This window comes from Excalfactoria chinensis, chromosome 3 (assembly GCF_039878825.1).
Source record: "Excalfactoria chinensis isolate bCotChi1 chromosome 3, bCotChi1.hap2, whole genome shotgun sequence".
NCBI classification, from domain to species: domain Eukaryota; kingdom Metazoa; phylum Chordata; class Aves; order Galliformes; family Phasianidae; genus Excalfactoria; species Excalfactoria chinensis.
Window position 1 is genome coordinate 57,683,420 of NC_092827.1, and position 20,334 is coordinate 57,703,753.

Consider the following 20,334-nt stretch of genomic DNA (forward strand, 5'->3'; position numbering starts at 1 on the left):
ACCGCAGGCCATTTCTGTCCTGCGTAACAGCCTGGCTTGATACGCACCACTACAGTTAAACTATTTCTGGGGAGTGCCAGAAATATTTTGCTTACTTTCACGCAGCATGCTTCAGTTCACGTATACCCAGTCAGCATACTCTAAGATCAAAACACTAATGGCAAGAATAATCTCCGCACATGTGAGACTGAAATCAGCCTGAAATTCAGGAAGCCACCTCACCAATCCAAAAACTGACCATGAAAAGAGAGGAAAATATAGGAATTCTTTGACCACAGATAGAAGCAGCTATAAGGAGGTAGAACTGCTGACTCACATAGATGTGCTGGGAGCACACCTGACCAGTCCTTCAGCTTTGAAATCATCACAAAATGGTGGACGGGGCAGTTCAAAGCAACAAAAAAGCTACAATGCTGTGCTGGAAAGCACAGAACAGTCACAACTTATTCTGAAGCAGCGGCTGTGTGCAATCAGGTGTCTCAGTATCATATATCTAACATATGCTCAGAAACAAGAAGAGAATATGGGATGTTGTTATAGCAGCTCATTACTCTACTCCAGGTAGCAGAAAGCCATACTTGGCTTTATGTTTTCTAGTTCATATTTTCTGTCATTAAAGAATAAATGAACCAAAAGAAATGGTAAAATTAAGCACATAATTCTTCAGAGAGAGGCTTTTTGGACAACAGATATACCTGTTGGAGGATATTACAGCTGTTGAAAAGAAAATACAGATCCTAAATTCAGTACTTGGAAGAAGCTAGGACAAAGTAATTCTTCTAAATTATTTTTCCTTAAAAGGCTTTAGGAAGCTTTAATTTCCCACAAATATTCTATTTTGAGAATAACACTCACTTGGCAAGCCAGTGATTTAAGCCTGTCAGTGCATGGCAAAAGGACTGTGAAGGAGGAGTATCTAGAACACTGCAAAGGAAAATGAGGGCCTTGCGTGAAATACCTATTTGCAATTTTGCAACACTTAAGGCAACATTTTTTTTTACAAAAATAAATCACTTACAAAATTAAGAAATGTAACATTCATTAAAATGTATTTTTTTTCTTTTAATTTTATTTATTTATTGCATTGTAAAGAATTTACCTACACAAAACACAGACATTCACTGAGTAGTGGCCAAAACCACACGTCTGAATACAGAAAGATGAACATGCACAAACACCTTCCTGACCACCTACCAACAGCATCCATGCTCTTAACTCCATTCTCAGGAAATTGAGACATCATGGTTATTAGCAGTCAACCAGGAATTCCCCTCCACTAAATCTAGTTCTAGGCTGCTTAAAGAGGCAAGACTTGGATAACACCCAAGCAATGAGATTTTGGTTTTTTTCACCTACAAGGATTATTTTTATAAGATGGCAGGCATGCAAAGAAATCAAATATATTTCAAATCTAGTTGAAGTAAAATAATTGCATCTATTCAGGATTATAAAACATGAGAACAAAAATATTTTTACTTTTAAAACTTGCACTTCAATTCTGGCTCATTTCATCTTGTATGCCCTTTTGTACAGATGTTTAGTCAAAACAGTTTGCTATAATTACTTCCTGATCATTGTATTATAAAGCATTGGCAGAAGCTCTCTAAACAAACTAGGAAAAAAACAAAAACAAAAACCAATAAGGCTAAATAATGAAGTCAGGGAAATTATCTGAGACAAAATGATACAATTCTGATTATCCAAAGTGGGATGTCAGAAGAAAAAAAGTGGCCATACCCCCTAGCTGGTAACATAAGTATAGAAGATAAAGCAATTAAGTTTGATAAACAGTAAGGAAAGGACATAACAATAAGCTTTTTTCAAATGACAGAAGGAATAAAAGACACATTAATGGATTCCTCTGGGGCCAAATGATAATCAGTGCAAACAGGGAGACTCATAGGAGAGAAAACCCATCAGAAGAACCTGCCTCTCCTCATCTGTTTTTAGACGTATTCACTGAGGAAAAACTGGAGATCTCCCATACCACAATCCCCTTCTAGTGGCAAAGAACAAGTTTGCAAGGTGAAAAATAATGGACTGTAAGAATCAAATTCTGAAGAACCCGAGAGTCAAAAACTTGCTGTTAACTCCCATTGCTGAATTCTCCCTTCAAACAGCCTCAATCTAGCAGCACTGAAAGACAGAAGATAAAGGAGTTTCTGAAAAGGGCTCAAGGAGATACTTAGGAAACAACTTATCAGCTAGGTTCAATATTTGTACCAGAAAAAAAATAAAAAAATTCTACAAAGAAAAGAATTTTTGGGCATGTATAATTCCATGCAGCTGTTGAAAAGTAAAGCCACATTTCAGACTGTTGTTCTTTGAATGGTTCCATGATAACTCCAAAAAATCACAGCTACAGCCCACCTGGAATAGCTAAAGATATTTATATGCTTAACACAAAAGGGTACAAAGAAATGAGGGTCCCCTAAACATGCACTGTCATGACAAATAACTTGACCAGCTATTCCTGTACTGTTCTGTAGTTCCCTATGTTCTGGATGGAAAAGATGTAGTGTAATTGGTGATAAGACTGGAGGGAATGGCTTCAAGCTGTGCCAAAGGAGGTTCAGGCTGGATGTTAGGAAATACTACTTCTCTGAAAGAAGGCCAGGCAGTGGAATAGGCTGCCCAGGGAGGTGGTGGAGTCACCGACTCTGGAGGTGTTCAAGGAACGTTTGGACATTGTGTTGAGGGACATGTTTTAGTGAGAACTATTGGTGATGGTTGGACTGGGTGATCCTATGTGTCTTTTCCAACCACAGTGATTCTATGATTGTATGTCTGATCATCAAAAACTGCCAAGGAACATTCGTGATACACACAATAAAGAGGCAGGCAAACTAAAAGCAAGCACACATGAAATAGTGGACTTTGAAGTTGACTACTGCCATGCAGGAGTGAGATGTGCTGGTGCAAGAGACATTTCTTTGAAAGCAACAGTTCAACAGTCAACCAGAAAAATTTCAGCAGTAAAAGCAGTAAACGCTTTTAGAACCACACCATCATTTAGGTTACTGTACTAACCTACAAGGCACTCTTCTCCTTAGTATTTCTGGAGTTTCCTCCCCCCTAATCTCCAAGTTTCGCAGGAAATCATTAGGGTTAATAAAACATATGGAGAAGCTTTCAAGTGATGAAAAAGGGTGGCTGGGACTCTTCAGCACACAAACAGGATTTCTAAGGGAATAGCAGATGCCAGTAAAACCCTAAGTAGTGGGGAAGGTCACACTGGAAAGGATGAGCGGACCAAATCACAGAATCACAGAATTGTAGGGGTTGGAAGGGACCTCTAGAGATCATCGAGTCCAACCCCCCTACCAAAGCAGGTTCCTTATACCATGTCACACAGGTAGGTGTCCAGGCAGGTCTTGAATATCTCCAGAGAAGGAGACTCCACCACCTCCCTGGGCAGCCTGTTCCAGTGCAGTCAGCAATCCGTATGTAAGTATGCAATGCAACTCTTAACTTAAAAGAACTTCTTCAAATGAAGTTTAAGCCTTATCACATCGGGCAGCTACATTTATTTCTTCAATAGAAATTAAGTTCACTTGAGAGTAGCGAAAGTGAAATACTGTACTCTTCCTGTGGTAAATGAAACAAAGAAGTTTCAGAGTTTTTGAAACATGCTGCTCAGATTAAGAATACCAGCTCAGAAGGAGAAAGCATGGGCACACACACAAACCATAATGCAAAATTCAAAAAACATGCCTAGCAGTTCAATTTCCGTGTGATTCAGAAAATTTTGAAGAAAATCGACCTAATTCCATCACTAGTCACTTATCTACTTTTCTGGATACACATCAACACACATCGAACGGTGAAAAAGAGAAAAACTGGTATCTCCTTATGTATCTGATGCCTACCAACAGATACCTGCTCACCCATTAAACCTGCCTTCTTGACTAAAATTGGTAACATCAAGGTTGAAATGACTTGCGTATTTAAAAGTGTTTGCATATATATACATACATATATATGTATATATATATTTAACATAAACAAAACAGTAAGTACAATAACTTAAAGCACTGCTGTGCTGGGCTCCACACTTCAAACTGTTCTAAGAGAATAGAAATTCTTTTGAGATCATGGCACATCTATCAACAGCTGATGACATACATACACATATGTTCAAAATCTTACTGAAAAATTACCTGATGATGTTGAATCAATTTATTGTATTCATTTAGTATTTAGTACTCATTTTAATATCATTTAGTAGTCAGATTTTGTATCAGAAGGTAAAACGAATATGCTAATCCAAACAAAAGTAACATTCATTTCTCACCTATCTTAGTGTCTGAAGGGAAGGAAACAATATTCCGTCAGCTGCCCAGAAAAGCGTACTACTACACAGAGATCTGTATGCACCCAAGACTCAATCTAACATAAGGCTCTCCTGAGACATGTCACCAGAACACACATACAGTTTCTGGGGACAGTGCTGTTTTTGTTACTATTATTATTTTCTTCTTTGCTTCTTTAAGACCAACTGACTTGAATAAACAGCAAAGTTAAGTCCAGCAAAATCAGAGACAAGTCATGAAGAATCTGTGCCGATGGAAGAGAAATCACTTATAAACTATTGGCTTGGTTTTTCAAAAACAAACGCAAGCAACTAATATTAAAGAATTAAGTTATAAAGAACATCAAGTGCAGAAACATAAAAAGAATATTTTCAAGTTTCTGAAAAAAAGTGCCAGCAATCTTTCAAAGCAGTGCACTTAATACATTTGTTTGCAACGCCAATGAAAATGTAATGTACCATTACTTTATTTTAGAAAGCTGTGGACAAAACACTTAATTGCCTGTCTCGAGTATTCTGGATGAATGAACATTGCTCAGCTCCAAATACACTGCAAACAAAAGTGGAAACTACAAAACACAACTGAACATTAGTCTTCCCAACCCATCTATTTCTAAAAGAAACATCAGGACAATCTGAAATGAATTTGGGTGAGGAGAAGCTGCTTTAAAGCTTGGCTGAATGATAATTCCATCTAGTCATGCCCTGACACCACCACTTTGATAACAAGGTAGGAGACTATCAATAAACACATGAAATAAGTACTTACATTTCATTAAATACTTAATATAAATTATAGAGAAAATCTTAAAAGGAAGGCCTGAATCTGAATGGCACTTAAGGGACAAAATGAATCTGCAAAGATATGCTTATCATCAAATCCTAATCTGTCTCAGTGAAAGCTATTCCCAGGGTAATGGTCTTACAAGGCAAGAATCAGATGCCAGCCAAATGACCATGTAAGCATGTAACAGCTTATCAGACAGACAACACAAAGCCCACAAGCTGATCGCAGTAAATAGTAGTTTTAAGGGTGTATTTTTGTTCTCACTTTATTACATAAGACTGTCTTCTCAACCTGTCTTGTTACTGTCTCAATTTGAAAAACAGATTTCCCAATTTTATGAGCTCTTATCCTAACTCACTGTACAGACATGTAAGTAAGAGACAGACAAAAGGCCAAACCTCCACTGTGTCTCCAAAGCTACCAACAATTCTTCCTTAAGTCTCTTAGGCTGTGTAATGGCTAACAAATTCACCTCTTAATCACACCTCAAAAACCACCGCCTATCCAACTGTGCTTCACTCTTCCACTGTTGGCCTTGTGTCACATCAGAACGTTAAGTAGTACAACTTAAATGCCCCAGGAGGGTGAAAAACATCAGTGTGGTGGAATGTACTGTTAACCAACTTCACTGCTTAACAGAAATATAAACTGAAAAATGCTCAGCGGAGGATTCAAGCCATAGAGATGTTCCCACAGTATCTTGACTTACACGCATTCCATGATAAGAAGACCCTTTCATCCAGTATACTGGGCTCCTTTTCCATTTTCTCCAGAATCTCATGAAATTGCCCTTTTTGTTTACGCTCCATAGCCAGAGCTTCACCAAGGCTTCAGATGTTTCTGTCAGCCCTCACCCAATTCCAGCCAATTTCTCCATTTCAACTGCCAAGAAGAGCAGGAAGTGTGACAACAGAGACCTGGAAATCATTTCAAGCTCCTTGTCTAACTATACCTCTGGTCTGAGCATCATTACCGAAGAGTACCCAGACCTTCTTGGACACCTCCAAGCGGTGGTTGTTATTGGGCCGCTCTGCTCTCTCTATTCCTCTACGGTTCTTTCTTTTAAATTTAATTTTCAACTTTTAACAGTCTACTCCCATCTTTTCTTTATTTTTTTTTTCCTTTCACATTCTTTTTTGTTATGTTTTTGTGGGGTTTGATTTTATTTTTTTCACTTTCTATCCTTTTCCTCGAGAGAGAGAGGGCATGGTATGCAAAGTTACTTACTGATGTACCACTAGTGTAGACAACTGAAGCAGGAACAGCAACGAACAGCTGATGCTTACAGCACGTAGATACAGAGTTGCCACTTCAGTGACATGTTTTGATACTTTTTTCTAGTACTGTAGCCACCCACCATCCCACAGCTCGGTGACTCCTGAGCCACCCCAGCTGAACTTACTCACACATCTCTAAACTTTCCCACGTATTGAATTACTTCTATTAATTTTTCAATGCATGTAAATCTTTATAATGCCAAATACCTTACAGAAAAGACAGGTAGCTTATTCAAAACCTTATGCAAATCTTTCTTGTTTTGAGCTCAGTTTTATTAATGATATTGAATTTGTGCAAGTTCTACACTGGGAAAAAAAAAGAGAACAGTAATTTGCCTCTCTGTGCCATCAGTACTACAGACACCCATCTCATGACCCTTCAGAGACCTTTGTTCTAGCCTGAAAAGAGTATAAATATTTACTAAATTCTCATACAGACCTGTTCTGTTCCTTTGACTGTCCCTTCTGCTCTGCACATGCAGTTCTGCCAGAATGGTCCCATGAGGTGGCAATGAGACTACACGTGATACAAAACTAAGATATAGTGGCATTACAATGAGTCTCTATTCTTTCCTAAAAAATTCTGGAATACTTCTGAGCTTTGAAGAGGCATTTTCACTTTGATTGCAAGATCTTACTAATCACCAAATGTTGTATTTTCAGGGTCTATCATTTAAGCACATAAGAGAAGCATTGCCTTTTCCCTGCCATCTCCCCAGTCTGAATTACTCCCCATTTAACTTGATGAACTTGCAGTCTGCTACCTAAAAATCAGTATAACAGTGTAATTTTGCAATCCTTCAAGTCCAGCCCTTCATTATCACTATCCCAAATAACTTAATACAGCCTCATAATATTATTCCTTTTGCACAGCATTTATAACTACACATGGATTCCTAGCATAAATCTTCCTACAAATATATATATATATATGGGTTTTCTCCCACCTTTCCTCTTGTAGCAGCTATTGGTACAATACAAAAACTTAGAAAGATGTCTATTTTTCCACACAATTCAACTTCTTTTCAAAATTTTAGGAATAAGGATCTTGTCAACTACTTTCTGGAAATCCCAGTATATATATAGCATGACCAAGCATTCCCCGGTCCACATGCTTGCTGACTCTGAAAGGTCTCTCCCACATACGTGCCATACTATCTTCCCTCATAAAAATCATACCAAATCTTCCTCACTGATATCCACTTGGGCACTGTTTCAGACAAATTCTGCTACTTATTTTTCACCACCTTCAACAGTTATTTCTTTAGAGTTCCATACCAGTTAAATAATAAAGCCTTAAAAGTCAACTTTACTATCATATCTTTCAAACAAGCGTTTTTCTCATACCACCCTCTCACTCATTTCCGTCAATTGATATTATCTGAAAATAAGACGGGACTGTACTCAAAAGGATAGTGAATGAATTCAATGGACAAAAGAAAATGCATTATTTCCTCATGCATCTCCTTCAGAAGTAAGAGGTTCCAAATGCATCAGCTACACTGAGTCCTACACAGAAAAAAATCTGGATTTAAGTGTCATGTCCAGGAAAGAAGGTTGGCAAGTAAAGCCAATTACATTCACAATTTTGTATTTTTCCCATCTGATGTAACAATTTAACGCTTTGTGTAGCAAAAAGCAATAACACTGATGGCTAAGAATCTACGTAAAAGGCAATATTCCAGCATACAGAAGGCTTAGGCTTAACCACATCATTAATCACCTCTTTCCCCAAAGTCATTTTATATGAATTGCAGTCTTATTTCCAAAATGGGGCAGAAATCATGATTTTCCTCAAAGATGTAATGAGCTACATAAATTATCTATTGGGAATGGGTTAAAGGCAAAAATCAGGCTGATGCTGTAGTTAAAGCACTGAATTTTTGGTCAATAGCTTTACTTTAGTTCCTTTAAGATAAGTAGTCTTTATGAGAAGGATTACTGAAAGCCTGTGAATCCATCAGCATATCTCGAATTCTGACTGTTCACTAATGCAAATAATATAATTAAAACTGTAATTCAAAAAGTGTTAAAATATTTTATTGTGAATATCTGTAAGAAGTGAATTCTACTGTTAAAAAACTGTAGTCTACTACATAACTACACCCTAAAGTTTCTCCAGTGAAGGTAGGGTACCATGAAAATGAACTACTGTACCCTCTGTAAATGGTTAGCTGCCTGCAGAGCCACTCACTGCATCTCCACAGGAGGCAATGGCATACCACACTTCTACAATGGCCAGTATTTTATTCCAAGGTCTTTCACCACCCTTCTAAAACAAGCAAGGCAGCCAGACAACTGTTTGCATACTACAGTGTTATCCTGGCTAAAAATTAGAACACAGTGCTAATTTTACTAAAACAAAACTTTGTAAGTATTGCATTCTTTTTCATACTTCTGGTCATGTCTTATAAAGACTGGCTAGGCAATAACTTACTCATACAAGACAAATTTTGCCACTACAAGGCTTGAAAGCTAAGAATATCTCTGATCTCATCTCATGAATCAGGCAATTCAAAGGAGTACTCAAATCTGTAACTCACAAGTTATATCATTATTACAGCAACTACGGGAACAAACATTTTGATACATAGAATAACAGAATTGCTCAGGTTGAAAAAGACCTTAAAGATCATCAAGTCCAACCTCAACCTCACCATACTACCCTAACAACCCTCTTCTAAATCATGATACTGCTACTTTAGGACTCAGACAAGCCTCTGAGATCACAAGTACAACTGGTACCAGGGTTATCAATAACATACACTTCTATTGAAATACTTTTATTTTCTCTGAAGCGTTTGGTCCTGGCTCCAGGGCACATTATCCAGACACCAAATACAGCAGTAAATGTTTGCAATTTTGATGTGCAGAAGACAAAGTAAATACTCCACAGTAAGTCTAATAAATATTAACAAATTACATTAATTCTTCACATTTCAATAGCATTAGAAATTAACAAAATCCAATTGCATATACAGAAAGAGTCACTGAATTGCTTACCAAAATATCTACATCACCACACTGCAAAGAATAAGAAAAGAGCATTGTCAGTCATTGCTTTGAAAAACAAATAGAAATAACATTTATTGCTGCATTTTATGTATTTTCAATTTTACTGCCTAGAAGTTACTTAAAATATCTAAGCCCATCCCTCAGCGAATAAATTTTTTGCTTGGAGCTGACTGGAACCTACCAGTGAGAAGTGCTCTTTAAACCCTATTAATACCTTGTAGCTCCCTGTGTAGCACAGAAATTTTAAATTATAGGTCAAAAATGTGCATGTAAGATGGTGAAAATGACAAATGTTTTGTTCTGCATAAGATACCTTAGTCTGAAACTAGAACAATGAAAAGTTCCATTCTTCCATTAATCGATATCAAAACTAGCAAAATGCAGAACAATTCAGCAACCGTCCTAATCCAACTGTGTTCAAACACTTAAAGTGCATTATATGTGGTTCATATTAACAAATACGTAACAGTCAATATGCTCAATATCCCAATATTTTCCTTTTATCACTGCACTTCATTGATTTACAAAATGTTGAAAATCAGTTGAGAATATTCTCTCTAAAAGTTTACTCCTTCCACGTCAGACTTAGGACATACCACCCCCCGCGTACATTAATGTTTGCAGAAGTGATCTGAAAGTTCATCCTAACTGAGTGTACAAGCAATTGAGTAAAATAAGCCATAAAGTCAATAAGCCAGTTTCTAGCTGAACACTTTTCAGCATGTGAAGAAGTCATGTATTACAAACATTGCCTTTGTTTAGACCCTCTATCACCCATTTCATTTTGAGGAAGTCAACAACTTCAAGTTTACTGACCCTGAACAATTCTAGGTGCAAATATAAAATTCCACTTCAGTTTTTGTATTTGAGTCATAAATCACACTACAGCCCATTTTCAATTTACTAACCTCTTTTCTTTCTGCTTTCAAAGAAAGCTTATAATCCCTATTGGTACAACCTAACAGACTGTGAACCTAAAACCAGAATTTAAAGAAACCTCAATTCAAGTCTAGAGTCCTGAATTGCTTGCAACTACCGAGAAACAGATGTTTAGTTGAGAATAGCCTCTAGAACATTCTTTATTGCCCTCAAACCCTTAACAAGTCATAAAATACAATTCCCCTTATTCTCTTCATAGTAACTTAGGATGTTTACAGCCTGGGAACAAAAAGCTTAGAAAAACTTAAAGGGTTCACATAAAATAGCTGAGCAAGACTAAACTCTTTACCAAAGCCCAAGCTCCCAACAACAGAAAGACAACTGATCAAAAGGTCCATGCAACACTTGAAAGCACATCGCATAAGAAAACAGGGAACATAAAAGAGGTATTTCACTTTCTACAATTCTCTCAGAATTCTTGACACACTATTTTTTTTTCCCCATAATTATCATTCTTCATGATTTTCTAACCAATTTTTTTTATCACCAACTGAAAAATCTATCAGCTTCAAGCATAACATCAGCCTGCACATTCCAGAGGCCATCTCAATAAAGAAGCGCCTCTCCTCTTGCAGCAATGCACTGATTTGGAAAGATGTGACACAGTGTGAAGTCAGGTGCCTCAGACAAGTCTAAACACAATCACATCTCTACAGTTGTGAGAAACAAAGTATAGGGCCAGATCCCAACTGTTCTGAAAATCAAAGACTGGCACATTTTCTCTGCCAACTGCTTCTAAGGCTTATAGCAAAAGCTGTCCAGTTGAACTGACTTCAAAATGTTTCCTCCAAAGGTATGGCTAAAAATTCCCTACATTCCTAACAAAGCTTCATGATTTAAAAATCAATAAACTAATTAAATCTTTTAAAAATAGTGGTTTGTAGCAGGCTGGATATCTCTGCAGCCAATATATTTGTTAAATGCACATTTCTCTTTTCCTGCTAAGTGTCTCACTTCAAATTCCTGAAAACTAAGGAGCAAGCTACAGCTGCTTATCTATTAACAAAGCTACAAAGATCAGTGTGTTATCTGTAACCGAAATATAGAGCATATTCACAGAATAACCCATTTCTTTTCTTGTGAACCAGCTCTGGGTTTGTTTGTTTTTTTTTCGCTGCTCTGAAAACTTCACTCTGATCACATATTTCCATAAGCTTCAACGATCTGTTTAATATATTGTTCTTGGCTTTTGGAAAATGCAAAGACCTTTGAAAACATGATTATTCTTCTTTTAAACTTCGGTCACATCAATATCAAAATACTAAATTGTATTTTCTATCTATGTTATTATCCTATAAATGATCTGTCGAGTGAGCTCCATAAAGCCATCTTTTAAGGCCAAGAATCTGTTTTAGATTGAGCAGTATTCAATTTATAATATTCTGTACTTTTGTAAAGAATCTATAAAAAATATGTATGGAAAGCAAAGGATTCATCCAGTTAATTATACATCAGTTTTAACAAGTATCTAATACACTGAAAAAATAAATAAAATGAAAAAGAAAAAAAGACATTCCAAGAAAGATGGAACCTCTCAGCATTCAATTTCAAATCAACAAGTATGCGGAAACACTGAAACAGCAGCAGAAGATGGATCTTCTGAAATACTTTTCCCAAAAATGCATGCTATTTCAATTATAAATTCCAATTCAACAACGTAAGACAGCTGTTCACTGCCTTTTATAAAACACCTTGTACAGCTGTAATCTGTTCATAGAATACTTACTCCTATCTTCCAAAATTGATGTTACAATTAGGACAGAACTTCAAAATAAACAAATTCAAGGCCACCAAAGAAGGTGCCTTCCATCTCTCAGCTGTTGCTATGCTATGCTCTCCTACTGCTCAGTCACCACCCATCCAAAGCACTGCTCCTTGCAGCTAGTGCCTCCTGGATCTAAGCTTTGCTCTTCCTCTTCTACACATCTTCTACTAGGATTGTAAATGGGAACCACGGAATTGTCTGTCGAGCCTCCAAAACAATAAACAAGTTGAAAATTGTTACTGCTTTTGCCACGTTGCTTTCCTTCTGGTGTCAAGTCTTACCTTGCATATGCAAATGCCATTTATTAACTTAAAACACATGCATTACATTTCTGAATGGCAAAGCATCAAACAATATCCACCACATACTTGCTCACATAATCACAAAACGGGAAGAAAAAAAAAATAAAATAGCAAAGCAGTATTATTCAATTGAAACTTAAAACAGAACAAAAAAAAGCTCATACCATCTAAACCTGTACCCAGTACAATCAGATATAGTCTGTACTCATGCTCTCTAGAGGAAAAACAATGGCAAAATACACTGAATCTCCATGGTAGCCATAGATATACACAACTATAATTACTACTTGTAGAGTATACATACATACATACTATACAAGTGGTAATTCACTTGCCAAAAGCTTGACAGTATAGAGTGAATTCATTTTTGGTGGAATAAATCTGATGGTGGGTCATAGTAGCAACGCACTCTTTTCCTCTTACTTTCTCCAAATTTAAACAAACCTTTAGAATCTATTTTTTAAAAAGATTTGTATTGGTTGGTATAGCTGACCAAGAACAGCTGAAAATGAGGACTAGTATAACAGTAGCTGAAGAACTCTTGTTTTCTTACAGAACACATTTCATACAGCGTAGAAGCTCCTACTGAAAAAGGTTAATAAAATTACCTACTTGGCTGCTGCTGTCAGTACTCCCCCACAGCAATACAGCAGAAAAATAACTTCAAAGAAGTGAAGAAACTGAAGAAATGTATGTGCAATTCATGAAAAGCTACGATATGAGAACAAGGACTAATCTTGTACAGACTTGAAAGCCAAGATGAACACTGAATGCATACACGAACAATCGTATCCCATTGTCACCATACAGTTATACCAGTGTTTGCTGAGGCCAGGAGTGCAGGCTCTAAGCAAGGCTGAATCACTCAGGAGATAAATCTCTCACTGGCAGTCCCAGAGGTAGAAAGATGGACCAAATTTACAGTGAGAAAAAAATGTCAGCCATCTTTCAAGTGATAGAATCTTCATGAAAATAATCAAATGTCTATCACGTTTTTGAAGACATGCTTTATCAAATACTCTTGTTCTGAATGTTGGTTTGTTTGTTTGTTTCTGTAAGAAAGTCATTTTGCTTACTAGACTCTACAACTGCCAGAGGAAAACAGACTGCTGGTGGCAAACTCAAATAAGACTTAAGATAATTTCAAGTACTTTGCAGAAGATTGTAGCCTTAGGCATGGTTTTAGTGAGTATGTGAAAATCAAAGGATCTGAACTCCTAAGAGTTCAAAAGTGTATTTGTATTAAACTGCAAAATGGTTCACTGTTCCCTAAATGAGTAGCAAACAGGACCAATGATTATAACAACCCAACCTCAACCCAGGAGAACTGGCAGAATCCAGAGACCTATATTAAAACTCACAACCCACTTCAAGAATACAGGGTTCTAATCTAGAACACAGTTTAAGGAGAAATTTAAAGAGTATGCATGGAAGGTAGAAAAATATTTGATGCCTACCCTACAATAATCCACAAAAGAAGTGAGGTTACTGAGAAAAAACAGCTAATATTTGGGGCCTTTAACATATCCTTGCATGATCATTTACTCAGGATTCTGTGACTGGAGAAAGGCTAAGGTCAGACAGGTTTTTGAAAGCGTGATACCGAAACTATAAATATTTATCCAGCAGACGCACAGCCATTTCATCGGGTGATTTCATAAACTTCATACTTAATATATTCTGCTGAGAAAAATGATTTCTGCTCCTGTGCCCTCGTAACAAAGAACAAATAGTTTGACACTCGCTGGGAAGCAACGGGGTGAAATATTTACATTTCACTGATATTGCGCTTCATGCCCCCAGCAGCAAAAGTGAAATTAGCAAATTCTTACGTACTCCGCTGCATCCTAATGGAAATCACGCATCTTCTCTACATTCTCTGTCATTTGTTTTTTCTTCTCTAAGGAGCTCATGGGATTTTAATGCAAAATAAAACTGAAGGCCACTGTCACTTCCAAGCCAGAGGTTAAGAATGAAAAATTGAGACAACCTTCTGGATACGTATCTACACACACAGGTAAATGCAAAGGGTTGATTTTTAATCCTAAAAATTAAGAATAAGAGAAAAAAGCATCCCCGTCTGCTATAACAAAACTTACTTACAAAGTGCAGATGATAAATGAAGTACCAGACAAAACGGAAAGTAAAAAAGCATCAAAGGTATCTGTTGCAGAATCCTTTACAGCAGCAGAGGATGTGAAAGCAGGCTGCACTTTCCTATCACTATTTTCTACCACTGTTAAACTATTAGTGAGAAAGAAAACAAGCAGAGGATTTCTCCTTTTCTCAGTAGCAAGAGAAAGAAAATAAAACTGCAGATGTTACAGGTGCTTCAGCAAAGGCAGGATTTCAGAGATCCGTCTTGCCCTGGAGTAGCTTACATGCCCTTTCACTGTTGCTCATATACAATCGCTATTATCATTACTTGCGCTAATCAAAGCCCTGGCTCCTCATTTCCAAGAGCATCCTTTTCATCATTCTACTCAGCTATTCAGCATCAATTTCTATTTAGCATCTTTATGAGGCATACCATTTAGCTTTTTTTCTTTTTTTTTTTAGTATTAACCCGCATTCTTTTGTAAAAAAGCTGCACTGCTTATTTTTAGAATATGCCATTGAAATACAGTCCTCTAAGAGAGTAACTGATTTACACTGTACTTTTGTGTGTCTATACTCCAATGTGTAATTAACGCTTGAGTTATTCCTAAGGGGACATTTCTGAAACCACAGCTAACTAAACTGTTCCCCACCACCACTGCAAACGCAGTCTGAAGAAAAATGGCAACAGTGACCAATGGACAATTCAATTAAATGGAGCACACAGACAACAGCACCACCAGTAAAGGACCAGTGCCAGTTACATCCCTATCACTGACAGATTTCAGAAGAAGCAGTTAGTGAACTCAAACGTAACAATGAAGATTTTATGTACCACTTCCTTTCATCTTACATAGCTCTCAAAACTATTCTGCATATCAAATGCTCACTGCAACCCCAGCTTTATGATATCTTATGTATGGACAGCCATTTTCATTGTTATTAGGCTGAAGCCCAGTCTAGTAATTCAGGGCAAGTTATACTTATGGTTCTTCCTCCTGGAAGACACATGGGTTTACAACAGAAAAGGACACAGGAATCCACTTCAGACTTTAAGCAAACTCTAGTTACTTCCTTAATCTTTCGGTACATAATGCACACCCCGCCTTCTAACACTTTAAAATGGAGCATATTCCATGTCTCCACAATGATATTTATTTCACCATTCAATTCAGTTGCATAGGACAAGATCAATAGCCAAATGTACAAAGAGATTTCTTGTTCCTGGTATGAGTTTCAAGAAGCAGTTTTGCCTTTTTCTTATTTTATTTTATGTAAATATGGTTGACCTCTTCACACTTGTCTCTTTGATATCAGAAATATATTGTGCTGCCTTAAGACTAGAAAAATAACTGTCCAAAGTAAGCACTGGGTGTTTTTCTTTTACGTAAACAGAAAACAAAAAGACACTAAGGGTAGCACCACCACCAGCAAGGCCTTAAGATAGTTTATTAAGCCACGTGAGCAACATTAAATAAATAGAAATGCTGCATTTAATTGAACTAGGTCAGTAAATTATTACTGCTGTTTTAAGAGAAATAAGCATCTAAGCTGATACTGTTCCTTAAAAGTTAACTAATATCTTCCTCACAAGAATCTCAATATTGTAAGAAAACTCTGGGGAGTGCTGCATCTGAAACAATTCCACTCACAGTACCTGAAACTGATTTGAGAACGGCTAGTTCTAAAGCTGACAGCACTGAACTATACAACAAATACTGTGTTCTAGTTACTTAAGTTCACAATTAAACCACTTTCATCCCACTGCTGGAACCTGACAGTATGTGTGCTTGCCTCTAGTCTATTCAAATTCTTTCTAACAAAATACACTGTATGAAATGCACAAAGAACATTAAATGTGTAATAATTTAAATAATTAAATAACAAGACTTGTTCTTGACTTTGACATTGTGCTTTTGAGAAAAAGCTCAGGGTCCAAAGTGAGACCTGGAGGAAAATGATTCTGCAGTAGCTAACCTTCAAGGATGCCAACTATAGCAAACAATAAACCATGTGATGAAACATTGGCAATTAACAGTATACAAAGTCAGCTGTGAAATATTTTTTATCTTCCTGTTTAATTGCTAAGCGTTTTTAACTACAGGTAAAATATCAACCATTACATGAAAGCATGTAATGCCATGTGCAGGGTTACCACCCAGTAGATCAAGCTGTCCATGGCCGCATTCAACCTGACCCTGAACTCTCCAGAGATGGGATGTTACAATTAATTTTACATTCACAGTGAGGTACAGCACTGACAATGCCAAGTACCAACACGACATGGAACAACTTTCTGCAGTAGCAGGCATTACTTCCAGTACTCAGAGTACAAGAGGAAACTCAAGACATTTCTTTCTAATCAAATTAATGACCCATGTTAATCACTTCCATTGTGACTCTCCTATAGGATAGCTATGAGGTCTTCTTTCAGTCTTTCACAGACACTTTGAGTAATTTACACTACCAAGATGGACAGCTGCTTTTATTTTAGCTTCACTGCAGAATCCAAACACAACTCCTTCCCTAAAAAAAAAAAAACAAAAAAGCAGAAACAACAAAAGTACCCAGTCTGCATATTTAAATGTTTGAATATATTTGCAATGTTCTTCCTAAAGTGTCATTGAGACTTCAACAATAAGTTACATAAACTGCATAAACTATTGTAAAACTGTGAATTGAATGCAAGCTGCATAAGAGAAAGCACGGTTCGAGTTTTTCTTCTATGAATTTAGTCTATGGGATCTGACGCTAAATTTAATTTACACCTATTTTAAGGCAAACATCTCTAGAACAGAACTCTAATGTCATTTCTGGAGTATAACTTCATCTTAGAACATAATATATATTAAAAAAAATAATAAAAATAAAAAAGAATTTTGGAAGCAAAGTACAAATACTTTGTAACTTATTCAGAAGTATTCAGGTATAGCATAGACCGTAAGCTACGGACACATACACTTCAACTATTTAAAGTATTTATTAGTCATCTCATGTTTCTAAAATGCTGAATACATATAGGTCAGTTAGACCAGAAATAACTATAGAAAATTGAGTTAAAATGAGTACTGCGGTGGATATGGAGGTGTTAGAGTATCTAGCAACTATACTCAGGACTTCACAAACACAGCAAGTTGTGTATCACTTACTTCCAGCGTGAGGGGTTTGGTTACAGCATCTTCAAAACTTTCCTATCAGTGTAGACCAGCATTCAAATACAGAGCCGTATGTTAAACCAAAACAGAAAGAAGTCATAAAAGCAAATCTATTCATAGATGCTGTCAACTAACGCTATAGGAGAAAATGTTGTTCAACTTCTGCTTCTTTTTATCCAAGAATGGAAATTCTTGCCTTTTTCAAGCACTTAAAAGATGGGTACACAGAAGCTTTCCTCTTCCTCACCCTAAGTCTCCAAAGCCAATCTGTTTTTTTTTTACAGTATTTATACCTGTGTGCTCAGCAAGTCACCCAGAAGTTGTTTCTCAATACGGAAGCAAAAACTATTCCCCACGCTAGGAAGCATACATAAGATTCTAAACCGCTTATGTTCTTCTATTGTTGTGACTAGACTCTTCCTTTTCCCTACTTAAGAATATGGTGTGTAAGCTAAGTAAAAAGTAGAACAGAAATGTTGATAATATTTTCTTTTTTCTGGTTACAACATGATTTTTCCACTTGAGAATTGAAATTCTATTACACGCAAAATTTAGAACTGTACATCAGTTAGGGCTATTCAGCTGCTACTGAGTTCTCAAGAAGCACCTGCCCACTTAAAAACACTTCTAAAATCTTATTTCGACTCGTAGATACGACATGGTTGGCACATCGTCCCACTAAAAAAATCAAATTGCCATTTAATACAAGAAAGAAATGCATTACTTTTCAATCATTAAAACCTTGCTGCTTCTACGTTGGAGGTGGAGAAAGCAACCTGGAGCTCCAACTCTGAGCAGCCTACGGAAGTACACGATGTAATCAGAGCTGATACTTTCTACATTTAATAAAAGTCGAGTTTTCTAAGGCATGGAACTTCCCATGGAGAAAATGACTATTTATTTTCCTAATTCTCACCTGAGCTCTCAAATATCAACTCCTGCAATGAAGAGGAACAAAGCAGAGCTATCCTAAGAACTATCTTGAAATAAGACAAAGTACTGGTGCAATAAAAAAAGAAAAGAAAGAAAGAAAGAAGCCATGTAGCCTATCAATAGATGATCTTTGTGAACAGTGTTTGTAAATCTTCAGTATCGCTCTCAACAGGGTTTTAGTGCGGTTCTATGTAACACGTATGGAATGTCTGCTTTCATCCTGACCTCTCTAAATATGCTATTTTCGGTGACGGAGGTGAGCCTCCAAGGCCCTCGTGTTCCCACCCCCCGATTCAAAAGGCAGTTCCAGGAGGTGATGAGATGTACGCTGGCGGGGTGAGGGCAGGCGATTAAACAAGAAAGGTGGGAATAGGTGCCGGAAAAGGTGAGCGGCTCGGAGAACGGGGCAGACCTAGCCAGGAAATGCCCCGCTCTCCTCGAGCCCTCTGGGTGAAGCTGGCCGGGCACCGCGCTCCTCACCAGCCAGGCGCACGGAAGAGGCCCACTCCTCCCAGCCTCCCACACCGCCCTCCTCGCGCCGTGTCCCCCAGCCCCTCGGTGGAAGCTGCCCGGACTGGGGGAGCTCCTCCCGCCCTCCGCCCCCCCCACACTCTGCTGACAGCGGCCCCCGCCGCACCCCGATGACCTTCCCGGGGAGGCCGCTCCCCGCTCCCGCCGGCCGGGGCTGCCCGGCCGCGGCCCCCCGGTTCCGCCCCCTCCCCGCGGCGAGGCGCGCGCAGCGGGAGGGGGCAGGGAAGGCGCCGGGCCCCAGGGCCCCGCCCGCTCCCCGACCCCGGGGAAAGGCGCGGGAGGGGGCACGCACCTCGCTGTTAAAGGCCTTCACGGCCTCCATGTCGCGGCCGAGGTGGGAGCCGGGCGGCTTCTCTTCGCTGATGGCGGCCGGGCCGGAGCTCGGCTCGCTCTGTGCGTGCGCGCCGCGCTCAGGAGCCGCCGGGCCTCCTCGCCATGGCGGGTGGCGCAGGGGGCGGGCGCGGAGGGACGCGGGCCCCGCTCGTTTCCGTCTCCTGCCGGCGGCGCGCGGTCTCCTCGCCCCCACTTCCCGCCCGGCGGCGCCGACGTCTCCTCCCCCGTCGGGCTTCGCTGGGCCGCGCCGGGAGGAGATGGAGGAACAAGGCGCAGCGGCTGCGGCGCGGGCACCAATATGGCGGACACGCGGGGGCTCCTCGCAGCGCAGCTCCGAGAGAAGCCGAGAGCGGCGCAGGCGGCTACAGCGCCACCTGCCGGGCAGCGCCCGCGCCGCAGAGACGCTGCCGGACGGGGCACGCCCCTCTCACTCTCTCAGCTGGGCGGGGCCTGGTACCGAGTGGCTCCGCCCCGAGCGCTGCGGCCCGGCCCGGGAGGGAAGAGCTGAGCGGAGGGTGCGTGAGGCAGCGCTGGTGCGCGGTGTGAGTGCTTGTGAGCGGTCGGGCTGCGACAAGGAAAGGAGCAGCAGGGCATAACAGAGCGCATAACAGGGCACAAGAGACGTCACAAGTACTTACCGAGGATTATTACCGGAAAAAGCAAAGCTGCGTTTAGAATTTGGTAACGCGGCCCTGTGAGACAAAGAATCAACATTTTATTACCCAGAGCGTATTTTCAGCTGAAATCCCAGCAGCCCTGTCACACAGAAGGGCTGGCCTCCAGGGAGCTGCTCTCCCTGTCAGGAAGGACTCTGCAGGGCTCACCTGTGACAGGGTCAGCAGCAGGAGACAAGTGTTCAGGCTGCAGTCATGGGCGCACCTTCAGCTG

The 20,334-nt window shown here is 39.2% G+C and overlaps 1 protein-coding gene across 4 annotated transcripts in view; it reads right to left on the reverse strand.

The window, feature by feature from the left end:
- The window catches only part of SCAF8 (SR-related CTD associated factor 8), a 145,137-nt gene extending 125,354 nt beyond the window's left edge, over nucleotides 1-19,783 (reverse strand). For all 4 annotated transcript variants that reach the window (XM_072333793.1, XM_072333794.1, XM_072333795.1 and 1 more), the window contains exon 1: nucleotides 19,406-19,783. In XM_072333793.1, coding sequence (XP_072189894.1) covers nucleotides 19,406-19,435 — 30 coding nt within the window. In that variant the 5' untranslated portion in view covers nucleotides 19,436-19,783. The remainder of the gene's footprint in view (nucleotides 1-19,405) is intronic.
- Nucleotides 19,784-20,334: the final 551 nt, after the last annotated feature.